Source organism: Phyllobates terribilis, unplaced genomic scaffold (assembly GCF_046119375.1).
Source record: "Phyllobates terribilis strain yellow unplaced genomic scaffold, ASM4611937v1 Scaffold_8__6_contigs__length_399053987, whole genome shotgun sequence".
NCBI classification, from domain to species: domain Eukaryota; kingdom Metazoa; phylum Chordata; class Amphibia; order Anura; family Dendrobatidae; genus Phyllobates; species Phyllobates terribilis.
The window spans coordinates 159,592,967-159,610,889 of NW_027362768.1; the positions used below are offsets into that span (position 1 = coordinate 159,592,967).

At 45.5% G+C, this 17,923-nt stretch overlaps 1 protein-coding gene across 5 annotated transcripts in view; it reads right to left on the reverse strand.

The window, feature by feature from the left end:
• IPO13 (importin 13) overlaps nt 1-16,535 on the reverse strand; it is a 125,710-nt gene extending 109,175 nt beyond the window's left edge. For 3 of the 5 annotated variants that reach the window (XR_012247731.1, XM_073643615.1, XM_073643617.1), the window contains exons 1-7: nt 16,451-16,535; nt 14,766-15,084; nt 11,126-11,883; nt 2,284-2,424; nt 1,853-1,994; nt 715-881; nt 376-496 (exon numbers count right to left, since the gene is read on the reverse strand). Coding sequence is in view for 4 of the 5 variants with exons in the window: in XM_073643615.1 (XP_073499716.1) it covers nt 376-496; nt 715-881; nt 1,853-1,994; nt 2,284-2,424; nt 11,126-11,883; nt 14,766-14,822 (1,386 nt within the window). In the remaining variant the exon portion in view is untranslated. The remainder of the gene's footprint in view (nt 1-375; nt 497-714; nt 882-1,852; nt 1,995-2,283; nt 2,425-11,125; nt 11,884-14,765; nt 15,085-16,450) is intronic. The other 2 variants (XM_073643616.1, XM_073643619.1) reach the window with 1 other exon arrangement.
• Between the last annotated feature and the right edge of the window lie 1,388 nt (nt 16,536-17,923).

A 17,923-nucleotide genomic window follows, 5' to 3' on the forward strand; every position in this document is an offset into this window, starting at 1 on the left:
GTTCTCCAAGGTGTGTGGAACAACCTCCTTACCAAGTTCCCTCAAGATCTTTGTAAAAATACCTAGGAGAAATGATGCTGTTTTGAAGACAAAAGGGCGGTCACCAAATATTGATGGGATTTCTCTTTTGTTCGTTCACTTTGCATTTTGTAAATTGATAAAAATAAACTATTAACACTTCTATTCATGAAAGTTTCTTACTTTGCAGCGTTTTTTCCACACCTGCCTAAAATTTTTGCACCTTGCTGTATATTAGAAATATACAGAATAACATAAATCATACAACTATGATATTTAAAGGTGAGCATAGATGAATGATTTTACTAAATAATGGCTATAAACGGTGCGTAGCTGCAGTAGAGTCGCTTCACTTACCTGCCATGATGTGAGATTTTCTGAAGAGGTGAGAAGACGTCCGAGTTTATCATACAAGTTACTGAGCAGCTCTGCTCCCAGCATCTCATACACATACATAAGCGTGTCCGATATGTCCACCCTGCAAGACAAAAAGGAAATCCAGGTTTAAATACCTGCTGATAGAAAAGTGATAGTATAACAAATCATCATTGATACGAATAAATCTGAGTGATGCAAAGTCACTTACATCGCATAGGCTTCCTGCAGTATCATGGCCTGGGCGATGCAACAATTCCCTGTATTATTTCTCACAATCAACACTTTGTGGCACATACATATTAGATAAAGCCTCTGTACCTGTAAATTCGGAATTGCTCTTTCTCATCTGACGACCAAGACGCATATTCATCGTCTGCAGGAAATTGGGCTTTCTGAAGCAAAACGTCTACGAGCTGGAAATAGACCGGACGATAAACCTGCAAATACACCGTCTGCTTCTCGGTCTCAAATGAGAGGATGTCGTCCTAGGAAGAAAGGACGCTTTGTATGTCACTAGTAATACTAAACAGAACACTCCTATGAGCCCAAATTTCACATTATAATGTTGTGTAAGGATTGTAAGCAAGTGTGAGTTAATTGTGTCATTAAAAATACAATATTACAGACTGTGTATTGCCCAACGATAGAGAAACCCTCGCAGACCATGGGAATGTCAGAGTGCGAGAGGTCACTTGAAAACTTCACATTCTTGCTGCAAGTAATTATAATGACCAGCAAGAAACCAGAAAATGTCAATTCTTTTTTTATTTAGGATTCCCTGTGATAGGACTGCAGAGATCAGCTGCTACTATGGGTCATCATACACATGCACCATTGCATCCCATCCGGGCCAACCGCACCAGCATATGGTCTCACAAGGGGTCTGAGGATCTCATCTCGGTACCTAATGGCAGTCAGGCTACCTCTGGCGAGCACATGGAGGGCTGTGCGGCCCTCCAAAGAAATGCAACAGAACACCAGGATTGGTTGCTATCCGCAACCTCATCAGGAGCATGCCCAGGTGTTGTCGGGAGGTCATACAGGCACGTGGAGGCCACACACAATACTCAAACTCATTTTGACTTGTTTTAAGGACATTACATCAAAGTTGGATCAGGCTGTAGTGTGTATTTCCACTTTAATTTTGGGGGTGACTCCAAATCCAGGCCTCCATTGGTTAATAAATTTCATTTCCATTGATGATTTTTGTGTGATTTTGTTGTCAGCACATTCAACTCTGTACAGAACAAAGAATTCAATGAGAATATTACATTCATTCAGATCTAGGATGTGTTATTTGGGTGTTCCCTTTATTTTTTTGAGCAGTGTAGTAAGACATTGAAGCACAAAGTGTAACACAAAGGATAAAGTTACTGAGCAACTTTTAAACTAGTAGTCATAAAACATTTCGAGTGCGCCCTAGTAGTTACCTGCATCCATTATGAGACCCCCTTACCTGCAGTGTGTACCAAAACGTCAGGGTGAGAGAACTGGTGGTTTCATTGACGGGATAATGTCCGGGAATCCCAGTACAAAACATGATCATATTCACCAGGGCCAGGAAGCTTTGCCAGTGATCAACTTGTTCCAAGAGGGCCCTGCAAGATCAAGAAACATCCCAATGATTGACACTTACATGGCTGCTAATGGCTGAACCATCGCCGAGGACTATCAGGTCAACCAGAAAATCATCAGCAAAAAAGCTTCAAAGTGATATCTTTCTAAACATGTCCCAGTTATGAGAGACAGAGCCGATGAGGTGAAGGGTCGCAGCGTTCGGCAGAAATCTCATCTGTTGGTAAAGCTTTGTTAAACCAAATAACAAAATGAGGATATAAGATTAATAAAACCAGCAACAAATTACTGGGAATGATGAGCGCAACATACCGGGAATGGTTTTCTCCTAGAGCCACCACGATCCGGCAGATCCCATGGGACGTCTCAATATCCCCGTTCATAACAGCTTGATGGAGCTGATCTTGCAAATCGAGTGTGTGAGGGATCAGTTTGAGAAGTGTGTTCACGTACCTGAGAAAACAAAAAACACAAACATTTCACACCGGAATATAACAATAATATACATACGGGACACAACAACACGACAGAAGACTTTCGCTGCCTTTTAAAGTGAATGAGCTGATGATACAAACATGTCCACCTGCAATCAATATCTTGGGTTATAACTTCCCAAATGGGTAAAATTGCAAAGTGTTTTATAATAACAAGTAATTCTGCAACTTACTTATTGTTAGAAATCCTCTCCAGTCTTAAGAACAGATGGATTTTTAATCCTAGCATTCAGACACCCGTGCAAATCAGTCCGAGCACGGACTGGCTGGCGGCTCTCCCCACCAGAGCCAGACAGCCTCAAAGTAGTACACAAAGCTGTCACGCCTCCGGTCAGGAGACCCACGGCCAGTCCATGCTTGGACTGATTTGTACAGATGTTTGATTGAGCCCTAAGAGTGGCCGGTTACTTAGGCAAGAAGAATCTTTACGGATCTCTGGATCAGACCAGCCTCAGTCTCCCGGTGCTTCCTCCCAGTCGCACAGGAAGACAAATCTCTCAGGCCACCGACCACCGCTTGCAGTACCTTTCTGCCCAGGCTCACATCCACCATCATTTCCTATGTGAGTACCAAAAATCCTCTTTTTCCCCCATTCTACACATTTATGGTATAACGCACACCACTCTCCAGAACAGGGGAGAAAGTACAAGCCCAACTCTCTCCATCCACATCTATGGGAGCTACAGAAGACATCTCAGATTTCTCCATTGCCCTAAAATCCACGTCTTTTTCCTTGGGTGCCGCGAAACTGTTAATGGTTACAGCTTTTTACTGCAGAATCCAAAATAAAAATCAGCAACGTCTGAACACAACAACTCCGTGGTATCCCTCGCTTCTCAACTGTAGAAAGAGCAGCTACATAGATCTGTTTTCTCCTTGAATTACACAGGCGGTCCATTGATTTCACTACAAGGTGTAATGCTCCGATCCCCCTGTGGTGGCGCTGCAGGACAATTGAGCAATGACTCCATTAGACTTCAACTAATTGCCGAGGGTCCCGTCAACAGTGTATTTGCATGGACCTTTTTAATCAATAGACAATGCCATAAAGGACACAGTTATCAATTTTTATTACTGTTTTATACAGCTAGAACATTGACAATGCCATGTACGCGACATTTACGGAAAAATTTTACATATTTTTTTTATGGTTGTAAAAATAAAAGTTTTATGTCTTGTCAGTTTGTTGGACAAAAAAAAAATCTATACGATCATTTCATTACTTGAAATAGCGTGGCGTGTATGGCAGGAAGGTAGGATGAAATAGCGTGGCGTGCATGGCAGGAAGGTAGGATGAAATAGCGTGGCGTGCATGGCAGGAAGGTAGGATGAAATAGCGTGGCGTGCATGGCAGGAAGGTAGGATGAAATAGCGTGGCGTGCATGGCAGGAAGGTAGGATGAAATAGCGTGGCGTGCATGGCAGGAAGGTAGGATGAAATAGCGTGGCGTGCATGGCAGGAAGGTAGGATGAAATAGCGTGGCGTGTATAGGAGGAAGGTGGGATGAAATAGCGTGGCGTGCATGGCAGGAAGGTAGGATGAAATAGCGTGGCGTGCATGGCAGGAAGGTAGGTTGAAATAGCGTGGCGTGCATGGCAGGAAGGTAGGATGAAATAGCGTGCCGTGCATGGGAGGAAGGTAGGATGAAATAGCGTGCAGTGCATGGGAGGAAGGTAGGATGAAATAGCGTGCAGTGCATGGGAGGAAGGTAGGATGAAATAGCGTGGCGTGCATGGGAGGAAGGTAGGATGAAATAGCGTGGCGTGCATGGCAGGAATGTAGGATGAAATAGCGTGGCGTGCATGGCAGGAAGGTAGGATGAAATAGCGTGGCGTGCATGGCAGGAATGTAGGATGAAATAGCATGGCGTGTATAGGAGGAAGGTGGGATGAAATAGCGTGGCGTGTATAGGAGGAAGGTGGGATGAAATAGCGTGGCGTGCATGGCAGGAAGGTAGGATGAAATAGCGTGGCGTGCATAAGAGGAAGGTAGGATGAAATAGCGTGGCGTGCATGGCAGGAAGGTAGGATGAAATAGCGTGGCGTGCATAGGAAGAAGGTAGGATGAAATAGCGTGGCGTGCATGGGAGGAAGGTAGGATGAAATAGCGTGGCGTGTATGGGAGGAAGGTAGGATGAAATAGCGTGGCGTGCATAGGAGGAAGGTAGGATGAAATAGCGTGGCGTGCATGGCAGGAAGGTAGGATGAAATAGCGTGGCGTGCATAGGAGGAAGGTGGGATGAAATAGCGTGGCGTGCATGGGAAGAAGGTAGGATGAAATAGCGTGGCGTGCATAGGAGGAAGGTGGGATGAAATAGCGTGGCGTGCATAGGAGGAAGGTGGGATGAAATAGCGTGGCGTGCATGGCAGGAAGGTAGGATGAAATAGTGTGGCGTGCATAGGAGGAAGGTAGGATGAAATAGCGTGGCGTGCATGGGAGGAAAATAGGATGAAATAGCGTGGCGTGCATAGGAGGAAGGTAGGATGAAATAGCGTGGCGTGCATGGGAGGAAGGTGGGATGAAATAGCGTGGCGTGCATCGGAGGAAGGTAGGATGAAATAGCGTGGCGTGCATGGGAGGAAGGTGGGATGAAATAGCGTGGCGTGCATGGGAGGAAAATAGGATGAAATAGCGTGGCGTGCATGGCAGGAAGGTAGGATGAAATAGCGTGGCGTGCATCGGAGGAAGGTAGGATGAAATAGCGTGGCGTGCATGGGAGGAAGATGGGATGAAATAGCGTGCCGTGCATAGGGGGAAGGTGGGATGAAATAGCGTGGAGTGCATAAGAGGAAGGTAGGATGAAATAGCGTGGCGTGCATGGCAGGAAGGTAGGATGAAATAGCGTGGCGTGCATGGCAGGAAGGTAGGATGAAATAGCGTGGCGTGCATAGGAGGAAGGTGGGATGAAATAGCGTGGCGTGCATGGCAGGAAGGTAGGATGAAATAGCGTGGCGTGCATGGCAGGAAGGTAGGATGAAATAGCGTGGCGTGCATGGCAGGAAGGTAGGATGAAATAGCGTGGCGTGCATAGGAGGAAGGTGGGATGAAATAGCGTGGCGTGCATGGCAGGAAGGTAGGATGAAATAGCGTGGCGTGCATGGCAGGAAGGTAGGATGAAATAGCGTGGCGTGCATGGCAGGAAGGTAGGATGAAATAGTGTGGCGTGCATGGCAGGAAGGTAGGATGAAATATCATGGCGTGCATGGGAGGAAGGTAGGATGAAATATCATGGCGTGCATGGCAGGAAAGTAGGGTGAAATAGCGTGGCGTGCATGGTAGGAAGGTAGGGTGAAATAGCGTGGTGTGCATGGTAGGAAGGTAGGGTGAAATAGCGTGGCGTGCATCAGAGGAAGGTAGTAGCGGTTTTCCTACCTACACAAATGTCTTCTGTTTGTTAACGTTTTTCCTACCATATTCTTGCCAAAATGGCGCACGTGGCTCATGCATTTTGTGCAAACTAAAAAAAAAGTTGTTTTTTTTTTTTTGTCCGGAACTTTTCAAACACACAAACCTTATAAAAGGTGCAAAATTAAGGAAGATATTGGTGCAAGTAAGAAAAACAGACAAAAAAGAATAAAAAAAAATATGCAAACGCAATTATGAATCGGGCCCTGATTGTCCTCTGAAATGTTTGGGCTGCATTAAAAATGACATTACGCATAATCTCTGCCAAAGTGAGGAAACTTAAGAGAAAAAATATAAAAAAAAATAATAAAAAATGGAGGACACAGTCATGGAATCAAAGAGGTAGGAAGCCTTCATCAGTGCATACTAGGGGCTAGGGGCACTGGTTTCCCGGCTCCTCTTCATCCCGGGTAATATATATCTATATATATGCTTGATTTGCATTAAAGACAATGAATATATTTTGATATATTTTTATCTCTAGGTGGGTGCAGATCCGGTTGGTACTGGGGTCTATGCCGCCATTGTCCTTCCCATGACCTTGTCTTAGACATTTTAGTGTGCTCAGCCCATAGCCAAAGGACCCCATCCAGCCCCCCGGCAGCCCTGCTGCAGCGTTTTTGCACGATACAAGCTGTGATGCATAGTCTTCGAGTGATCCCTGCAATGATGCAGGCAGCGGTCCTGAAGCCGCTGCAAGGGTTAATGAAGCTGCATTCCCCAGACATAGAGGAAAGTACAGCGGCTCTGCAATTAAGTTCCTATTATTATTGCTGGTGTGAACAGAGCGAGAGGGAGGCTGGAAGGAAGGGAAGAGGAGAGGAGAAGTGGTTGCTAAGCAACTGGAAGGTCGAGCAGCCAATCGGAGGGCTGCGTCTTTGGTCACGACGGGTACCAAATCCCAGGGATGCAAGATGCAGTCTGCTAGGATCACAGGCAGGAACTGCACCTTCACCCCCCCCACCGAACCACACACCTCCAAGGAGACGGCAGCAATATGGGGGGGGAACGGGGGGAAGGGCGTCTAGTCTGCTGGCACGCTGCAACACGGAAAATGGTGTGTAATACAGAGCGGACAAGGATTTATCCTATTAATGTACAGGATTCACCTAAAAGACGGGATAGGAAGCGGAGAATTAGCGTTTGTAACAAGAACGGTCATTCCTGATCTCAGGATTGCTGGGGGTCACAGTGGATGGACTCCCGAGCAATCAGAAAGTTATCTCCTATTTATGGGGGATAACTTATTTTTTGGAGAATAACCCTTTAAAACAGGTCCACAGTCCTTTAGGCTTCCGGACGGATGGAATAAAAGGAAAGCATAGACTACAAGGCAGAGGCTTGGGAAGTGCTCTGATTTACCCAAAGCACTTAAGAGTCATTCATATTTCCACAGCACAGTGTGTGCTACAATTGTATCCAGGCTAAACAGTCTGGACATTATACTTCCATCCATGTATACGGATGACAACCCCTGCCCCCACAGCCGTGAATATTAGGTCCAGAAGGGATTTTAGATTTTTTTCCGCTGATGACAGCAAGCAGCAATTTTTGAAACAGAAGTGAAAAGTTTATTAGAAAGTTACTAAACTTTCTATTGTGACGTTTTTTTTTTTTGTTTTGTTTTTTTTTTCTATTACAAAGTTGCTAAACTTTCTATTGTTTTTTTCTGTAGTGACGCTTTGCATATTAGAAAAGCCATTTAAAGAAATTCTTCTAAACCTACTAACATAGCAGAAAAAACAGAGCACATTTAAAGGGGACCAAGCGGGCAGAAGATGGGCCAAATGTACCACAGTGGGGAAGCGGTGTGACAGATCTGACGGATATTGTGATACTATAATGACAATTTACCTTATGCCAACTCTTGGATGACTTCATACCATTATTTGGGTTAAAATAGTGCAATTGTTGACACACTTTGGTGCATTATTAGAGTATGTTCACACACAGCGTTTTTGCTGTGGATTTTTCTGCACCAAAAAAAAATAATAAAAAATAGTGTTGGCAGGAAAAAAGCTGCCTACAGTACAAACTCTCTTTTATGTGTCTTTCGTACCTTTCTGCAACTTTGTTTTTCCCATTCATTTGAGTGGGTGAAAAATGCTGCAAAAAAAGCTGAAAGAATTGTCAAGCTGCAGATTAAAAAAACAGAAAAAAAAACAAGCAAAACCTCCCAGCAGTTTAAAAGAACAAGGAAAAAAAAAACGCTTGTGAATGAGATCTTTGAAATCTCATTTAATTTTGCAGCGTTGTTACCGCACAATTAAAAAGAGCACTGCAAAAACGCAGAGTGTGAACATGCACAAGACTCTTCCGAATCATGTCCTTTTTTTTCTTGATACTTTTCTAAACTGTCTAGGCAGGTACTAAGTGTCTTAAACATATATCTGGCACGAACTATATAACCACATAGGTTGTTTGGTGCAAACTGAGCCAGGATTCTGGTGCAATACAATTACAGGTAAAATTGCAAAGTGTCTGTAAAAACAAGCAAATCTGCACTTTACTGCCTATTAAGAATCCTCTCCGTTCTCAAAAACAGAGGATTTTTTAATTCTATAGTTTACTGTTCGTTGCCTAGGTTACCAGCCACCTCTGCAGTCTATCAGAGGTAGTTGGTCTCCTAGGTAGGGAGCTCAGAGCTTACAAACACTGCGAGTGCAGCTCCGACGCTGGCCCGGCCAGCTCTCCTCCGATGCAGCAGGGGGGAAAGCAGTCTCTGCTTGCAGCATCAGAGAGGGCAGAGTTTAAGCTAACAATGCAATCATGCCACTGGTGTAAAGCGCACCAACTGTCCCCAACCAGCAAGCTGGGACGCAGAAGGGGCGGTGCGCTCCAGAAGAATGAAGATTAGACAACCCCTGTAAAACCTTTGGTTTAAGGGCAATGAATGAAAAAACATCTTGCTTTGATCCAAAGCCTGAAAACCTGTCCTGACAAAGTCCTGCTCACACAGCTAATAGGTTTTCTTACCACAAATCTCTCTTTTACTGAACTACAAGCCGATTAGCTTGACACTTTGCATTAGGACACGTCTGGATATTTCCGATAGTGGAAAAATCAGTACTGAAGATATTCGTGTGTATGATACGTTTGGCACGCGTGTGCCGCATCAGGATCTTACACGTACCGGCGCATGGGAATCAGCAGTACAGTTAGCGCTGTTCCCAAGTGCTGAACGCTGCCCTCACCATTGTCCCCTGCCGGCGCCGTGATCGGCACCCGCAGGGGACAATGATGAGAGTAGTATTCTGCTCCCGCTGTCTCCGCAACCTGTAAAAAAAAAAAAAAGAATAAAATAAAAAAATCCTTATACTCACCTGTCCGAAGATGAAATAAGTGTCCTACGCTGTAATCCACCTGACTGAACACAATGAGGAGCAGAAGAGAATGACTCACTGCACTGCACTGAGCGGTGTCCTGTCACTCACTGAGCTCAGCGCAGTCCAGGGGCTCGCTCGCTGCGGCGAGTCATTCTCCTCTGCGCATGCGGTCGCCTCAAGCCATCGCAGACGCTGATGCAGAATTGTTGGTCAGATGGATTACAGCGTGGGACAGTATGTCGGACAGGTGAGTATTATGGTTTTTATTTTTTTTTCAGGGGACAATGGCTTCAGATAATTAGGTGTAAAGGAGAGTATAATGTTTTTTATTTTATTCTTATTTTACACTTGCTGGACACAGCAGGGGCAGAATAATACTCTCAACATTGTCCCCTGCTCATGCTGATCTCAGCACCGACAGGGGACAATGAAGACAGATACCTGCAGCACCCGGCTCTTGGGAACAGCACGAACTGTACCGCTGATACCCAGGCGCCGGTATGTGTCACACTGATGACACATGGATGTCATCCATGTGTCATCACTGTGCAAGTGTGTGGGACGGTTTGCGGCCCGTGCCGCGGTTAAAAAATGTACATGTCAGCGTGTTTTGCCCACGGACCGTGGAAACACACTGACATGTGCACAGACCCATTCATTTGAATGGCTCTACGTGTGTCAATGTCTCTAGTATGTGTGGAAACGGACACCAAGCGTACTGGAAACACGGACGTGTGAAAGAGCCCTTAGTATAGCTAAAAGCTACTGGTAGGAACAAAAGAGATTTTGGTTCTGGTTTTTCAGTATTTAAAGTGTCACAGCCATATTAATTTTTTATGTCATAAATCAATAATATATGTGAAAATAAGAAACTCTGTAATATATCTTATCAGAAAAATCTGCTTCTTCCTCCTCCTGGACTGATCTTTCACTTTCAATTCATGGGTAAAACCTGCATTAACTGAAGATAGATCTTCCCATTACTGAAATAGATGACAGTTGGTGTTTTAAAAGTTTATGGAGAGGGGAGGAGCTAGAAGCAGAGACACATCCATAGAACTTTATAGGCACCAACTGTCCTATCTTACTAATGGGAAAATCTGTATTCACTAAATTGAGAATAAAGGATTCAATTTATAAATCATGTGCACTATTGATTTATAAATTGAAGGTTATTTTTTAATGTACTAAAAGGACATCTTAGACCAATGTGCTATAAATGAAGGTCTGTTTTGGATCTCATTATGTTCCATGCAAATTTTGCTGTGGATTCACCGCAGATTTAACCCCCCCCCGCTGACTGGTTAAAATTCATTTTCTCAACTGAATAAACAATGCTGGGGATTTAACAAAATGCAAAATACTATTTTTTGCATGGAAAATGTCTGCAGCTGAGTTCACTATATCCACTTGCCTGGTACTGAAACATGATGGGGATTTTACCTGCACCAATGTGAATCCACCATGAGCAAATTCACTCTAAGGTCTGTTCCAGACGTCCGTGATCATCAGTCCGATCTCGGATCGCAATGTACGGAACGACAAGAGTGCCTCCCAAGCCGAGCGCGACAGCCTCGTAGAAATACATGAAGCTGTCACGCTCGGGTCAGGACACGCGCGGCCAGTCTGTGCATTGCGATCAGAGATCGGACGTCTGAAATAGCCCTAAAAGGCCACAAACTGTTTGAACAGCAGAAGGTTGAACAAGTTTTCATTTCTGGATTTTCAAGATCTTGAAAATGATGAGGAAATAAAATACACATAAGTGTAAAAAAGTTACAGTAGAAAGTTGGAGAACTTTTCACTAACATAATTCACATAAAGCAGACCCCCGTTTAACTTTGTGCTGACAGTGATTTTTTTTTTTCTAATAAATTTATCCCTGATACAATCCTATAAAAAGACCCAAGCCACAGAGGCCCGTGATACCTGGGCAATTTGGGATCTGACCTTTGTGCATCGGGTTGAGAGATGGTATTCACTAAAGCCTCCACTGCGGAGTCAAACAGTTCAGGGTCCCGTAGAGCAGAAAATGCCGCCATGGTCAGTTCTTCGCACTCAGTTAGAGGGATTCCTAGTTGGGCCCAACTGGAAAAACATTTCAGCACCTTTTGCTTGACAAATCCCGGGGAGTCCCGCTGCTGTAAGAGCTGACGCAGTAAGGGGAAGACGCAGGCGCACTCCTGAGACAGGCAGCTGCGCACTTGTCCTTTGCGGTAAGGTGGTAGGCGGCTAGTCTGGAACTCCTCGGGCAAAACAGTCAACAATTCCAAAAGTGCCAAACAACGAGCTCTGCCATCTGTCTGTCCATCCTCCGCCTGGAAAACCCGCACCATGTCCGGCACGGCGTGCCGCCACGTGTCGGGCATCATGTTCAGGGCCAATGACGCAAGCGCCACGCAGAGACGGGTGAGGACAATCTTGGAGCCGCTGGCAAAGGCAGAAATCTGTGAGAAGAGCTGCGACTTGAGGGTCTCGTATTGATCGGAGGGTATATCTCCCCAATAGCGGGATATCTTGATGTGCAACGCGCTGGCACCAAAATATTGGATTTCTGGTACTTTTCCGCCGTTCAGGAGCTGCCAGCTAAACTGCCAGGCTTGGGGGGAAAGCTGCGCCTGCATTAACCACTTCTGAGCCAGGTTCTTGTTGTCAATGTTAGGATCGTAATACAACTGGTGAAGAGCCTGTTCAACGGGAGACATAAAACACAATGATACGTTATACATACAATACAAATAAGTTCCTGTTCACACAGACATTATTTTGGAGCTCTGTTCAACAAAAAAAAAACAAAAACATAACTTGTAGAAGTGGTCTAATAACATTTGATCTTTAATATTTTGGACAGAAGAGGGTTCCTCAAGATTATTTTGCAGGAAACGCTATTCTTTCTTTGCATTCTACAGTGGTGTGAAAAAGTGTTTGCCCCCGTCCTGATTTCTTATTCTTTCGCATGTTTTTCGCACTTAAATGTTTCCGACCAAAAAACAAATGTAAATATTAGACAAAGATAACACAAGGCAACACAAAATGCAGTTTTTAAATGAAGGTCTTTATTATTAAGGGAAAAAGAAATCCAAACCTACAGGGTCCTGTGTGAAAAAGTGATTGCCCCCCCTCCTTAAAACAAAAATTATCTGTGGTTTATCACATCTTTGGGAAGCTGAGTACAATTTCCCTAGCCACACACAGGCCTGATTACTGCCACACCTGTTCTCAATCAAGAAATCACTAAAATAGGACCGGCCTGTAGACCAAAAGATCCTCAAAAGCTAGACTTCATGCTGCGATCCAAAGAAATTCAGGAACAAATGAGAAACAAAGTAATTACTATCAGTCTGGATAAGGTTATAAAGCCATTTCTAAAGCTTTGGGACTCCAGCGAACCACAGTGAGAGCCATTATCCACAAATGGCAAAAATATGGAACAGTGGTGAACCTTCCCAGGAGTGGTCGACCGACCAAAATTACCCCAAGAGAGAAAGAGACAACTCATTCAAGAGGTCACAAAAGACCCCACAACAACATTCAAACAACTGCAGACCTCACTTGCCTCAGTTAAGGTCAATGTTCCTGACTCCACCATAAGAAAGAGACTGGGCAAAAATGACAAGCATGGCAGAGGTCCAAGACGAAAACCACTGCTGAGCAAACAGAACATAAAGGCTCGTCTCAGTTTTTCCAGAAAACATCTTGATGGTCGACAAGACTTTTGGGAGAATACTTTGTGGACTGATGAGACAAAAGTTGAACTTTTTAGAAGGTGTATGTCCAATTACATCTGGCAGAGAAGTAACACAGCATTTCAGAAAAGGAACATCATACCAACAGTAAAATATGGTGGTGGTAGTGTGATGGTCTGGGGCTGTTTTGCTGCTTCAAGACCTTAGTGACTTGCTGTGGTAAATGGAACCATGAATTCTGCTGTGTACCAAAAAATCCTGAAGGAAAATGTCCAGCCATCTGTTCGTGATCTCAAGCTGAAGCGCACTTGGGTTATGAAGCAGGACAATGATAAAAAACACACCAGCAAGTCCACCTCTGAATGGCTTAAGAAACACAAAATGAAGACTTTGGAGTGGCTTAGTCAAAGTCCTGACCTTAGTCCGATTGAGATGCTGTGGCATGACGTTAAAAAGGCGGATCATGCTCGGAAACCCTCCAATGTGGCCGAATTACAAAAATTTTGCAAAGATGAGTGGCCAAAATTCCTCCAGAGGGTTGTACAAGACTCATTGCCAGTTATCACAAACGCTTGATTGAAGTTGTTGCTGCTAAGGGCTCAATCAGTTATTAGGTTTAGGGGACTTTTTCACACAGGACCCTGTAGGTTTGGATTTCTTTTTCTCTTAATAATAAAGACCTTCATTTAAAAACTGCATTTTGTGTTTACTAGTGCTATCTTTGTCTAATATTTAAATTTGTTTTGTGATCTGAAACAATTAAGTATGACAAACATGCAAAAGAATAAGAAACTAGGAAGGGGGCAAACACTTTTTCACACCATTGTATATGAGATGATCAGTGGGGTTGGGATGAAATGCTTCTTATAATCAGGGTTAAGTTCCATCACAACAGATGCCCCTCCTAAACTCTACACCCTTTCCCGAGGGTCCTAAAAATAGCCTCCGAGAGCCCACAGCAAAGAGGCCGTATTGATTTTCTAATGGGAGCATCTTGGAGCTGAGCTCCTTGCACCGTTTATGTGTCAATCATGTCCCGTGCCAGGAGGATCCTGTCACCAGGAGGAGGGGGGGGGGGGGGCACACAGCTGCCGATGTCCCCGGAGCACTGGGTAACGTCATGTCATGTTGCATCAGGGAAGTCGCCGAGTGTCAGAGCGAGACCCATGTACTTCAGCAAGAAACCTGCAGCTGTCAAGAGGAAGCACCGAGAGCCCCCAAGGAAGGGCCGAAAATACAGCAGAAAGCTCGCGGATACGCCATAGCCTGGAGACCGTAGCCAAGAATCTGCAATCACACCCGTGCTAGCTTGGATTGCAGAAACCCAGATAGTTGCACATTATGTCACCACTGCATTAGCGCATAGTAATATGCAAAATATCTGATGCCCAATGCCAGGTGCAGCAGTCATTTACTAATATAAGAACATAGCAATGAACCGATGCGCAGAATTCTGTCCCCGTCATCACCGGGCTCACAACAAAAGCCGAATGTACTCCAGATATGGCACAACACCCATCCCCCCCCTCCACATAGTGGCAGAGCCAGGCACAGCTGTACCCAACACCGCTCTGCAGAGATAAAGCAGAAAGGTGCAGTCATGTGGAATAGCAGCTCTGCATATATATATATATATATATATATATATGTGACATCATGCAGCAATGATCCAGCTCATCCCCAAAGTGCCCCCCCGGGGTGCAGAGCTGCTATTCTACATGAATGCTCCGCATTGCATGTATACGGGATGCACCTGCTCTGGCACATAGTGGTATACATAGAATGTGACTGGCCAGGCGCAGGGTAACATATCTGGGAAGTTCCAGCCTTGGCACTGGGTGATGTACATGGATGACTGTCTGGAATCACAAGCGGTCACTTACTTTCTCCACATTGTCCATAGTGAAGTCCAGGCTCTGCTGCTCTTGCCTGCGCTCCATTTCTGGACTGGTGGGGGAGGGGGAGGTGATCGGTGGATCCTTTTCTGTCTCCAGATGAGAATGACGGTGAATCAGCACATCCCAATGTTGCGCTCCATCCCTGCTCAGCTGGTCTCAGTGCAGCTCTCACACAGCACGGAGGGGAGGGGGCACTCAGTCACCTCCCAGCTGACTGCACAGATGACAGCCAAGGTGCCCCCCACCACTCTGCACACAGTGTCCGCACCACTGCCCGTGTGCAGGCGGCTCAGGAATGTGGACCCTGTAAAAAGTGCAATCAGATGAGTGTCTTCTCCACAGTGAGCATCTCTCCCGAGTGTGCACTCTCCTGTGTTATAAGCCTGTCACTTCTGAGTGTGTGCCCTCTCATTATGAGCATGTCCCTCCTACATGTGTAGTCTCCTGTGAGGAATCTGTCCTGTCCTATAATGTGCGTCTCTCCTGAACGCACCCTCCTATATTGTGTCCGTCTCTCTCCTGAGTCCACTCTCCTTTTGTCAGACTCTCTTGTGTGTACTCTCCTATACTATGACTCTCTCCTGAGTGTGCACTCTCTTGTACCATGAGACTGTCCTGAGTGTGCACTCTCCTGTACTGTCTCTCCTGAGCACTCCCCTATATTGTCTGCTGTCTCTTCAGTTCACTCTGCTATGTTGTCAGTCTCTCAAGTGAATTCTCCTATATTGTGACGGTCTCTCCTCAGTGTGCACTCTCCTGTATTCTCTCTTCTTAGCGTGCATTCCCCTGTATCATGACTGTATATATTGTGTCTCTCCTGAGTGTGCATTCCCCTGTAAAATGATACTGTGCTAAGTGTGCACTCATTTATACTGTCTGTCTCTTCTGAGTGTGCACTCTATATTGTGTCTGCTCTTTCCTGAGTACACTCTCCTATGTTGTCAGTCTCTCCAGTGTGCATTCTCCTATAACTGTCTCTTCTAAGTGTACACTCTCTGTATTCTGTCCCTCTCATGAGTATGCACTCTCCTGTACCATGAGTCTGTCCTGAGCACGCGCTCATCTAAACTATGTCTGTCTCTCCTGAGTGTGAACTCATCTATACTATCTGTCCTGTGTCAGCTCTCGTCTATCTTGTCTGTCTCTAAAGAGTGTGCTCTTGTCCATCTCGTGTCTGTCTCTCCTGAGTGTACACTCGTCTATGCTGCCTGTCGTTGAGTGTGCACTCGTCTATACTGTCTCTCCTGAGTGTGCATCCGTCTATCTTGTGTCTGTCTCTCCTGAGTGTACACTCGTCTATGCTGCGTGTCATTGAGTGTGCACTCATCTATACTGTCTATCTCTACTGAGTGTGCACTCATCTATCTTGTGTCTGTCTCTCCTGAGTGTGCACTCATCTTGTGTCTGTCTCTGAGTGTGCACTCGTCTATCTTGTGTCTGTCTCTCCTGAGTCTGTTTATCCTGAGTGTGCTCTCGTCTATCTTGTGTCTGGCTCCTGAGTGTGCACTCATCTAACTTGTGTCTCTCCTGAGTGTGCACTCATCTAACTTGTGTCTGTCTCTCCTGAGTCTGTTTATCCTGAGTGTGCTCTCGTCTATCTTGTGTCTGGCTCCTGAGTGTGCCCTCCCCGCAGTGTGCGCTCCCGGGAGCAGTGCAGCGGCCTCCCTCACCCTGCAGCCTCCCCGCTCTCCCGGCGCCGCTCGCTGCCTCAGTGACACACACCAGCTGCCGGTCCTGCCGGGGCTGCCCGGACACAAGCCTGATCCGTGGATGCCTTCACAAAACACCAATAACCAGGTGACTTCCACCCTCTGAGCCCTGGCCATATCGCATCTTCCTGGAATCATTGTGTGAACGTACGGCAAGCGATTGTTGTTTATTTATGACAGGCAGTTATAAGACCGTCCAGAATGGACCCCGTCGCAAGGCTTCATGGGTGATGTAGTCTCTGCGTCTCTGCTCGCAGCCTTGTCAGAATGGGGAGAGGCTGTTAGGTTACTATAGAAACCAGGAAAAGGGCAAAGTATGTGCATAAACAGCCCCTCAAAATAGCAACAAGGAACCCGATAAGGGGAAAATAAGAGTTTATTTCATAACAAACGACTAAAATCATCCAATAAAAATAAAAGTGTAACTGAAAGCTCTGACACCCAGGACAAGGTCCAAAAATGACAATAAACACTACACAATCACTATAGCAGCAAGTGCAAATAGCCCAGTGTCTCCACAACAAGTATAAGTAAAATATGTGACCAAAAAGTGGTCTGAGTGATAGAAAATGCAGATGGAAAAAACCTGGGAGGAAACAGACTGAGCCGAGCACGCGTTTCGCATTAGCTTCCTCCGGGGAGTATGAGTATAGGGCGCTGCTTGTATATGACCACACACCAAAGGAGATTGGAAGGCGGTTTTGAGGAAAACTCGCGTTGACCAAGCCCCAGACTGGAAGCAACTGACTCGGCGTCCGCTGTCACCAGTCCCCGACCACCCCCAATCTGTCAGGGGGGAGCAAACAACGCCAAAGGATGCGTCACCATGGAGACCAAGCAGCAGTCAGTCACGGCGGGTGCTCATCACAAAAAAATTGGTGACTGACTGCTGCCCGGTCTCCATGGTGACGCTTCCTTTGACATTGCTCGCTCCTCTCTGATGCATCAAGGGTGGTCACCGACTGGTAACGTCAGACGATGAGTCCGTGGCTTCCGGTCTGGGGCTCGGTCATTGTGAGGCTCGCTCAGAACCGCCTTGCAACCTCATTTAGTGAGTAATCATATGTAAGGACCACCCTATACTCATACTCCCCAGAGGGAGCTAATGCGAAACGTACGTTGGGGTCAGTCTATTTCCTCCCAGGTTTTTTCCATCTCCTTTTTCTTCCACTTAGACCACTTTTTTTAGGCTGTGAAGCCTCAGGGCCATTATTGTTTACTTGCAGTCTGAATTGGACCTTGTCCTGGGTGTCGTACATTTCTGTGCTACACTTTCTTTTTTTATTGGATTTTTTAGCCATGTTTGTTAATGAATCATGAAATAAAGTCTGTTATTTTATTGAGCTTCTTGCTTCCATTCATTATTTGAATTCTTAGGTTAATATTTAATAACTGCTTTGGTGGGAACAGCTGCTTAGGGTCCTTTATATACTT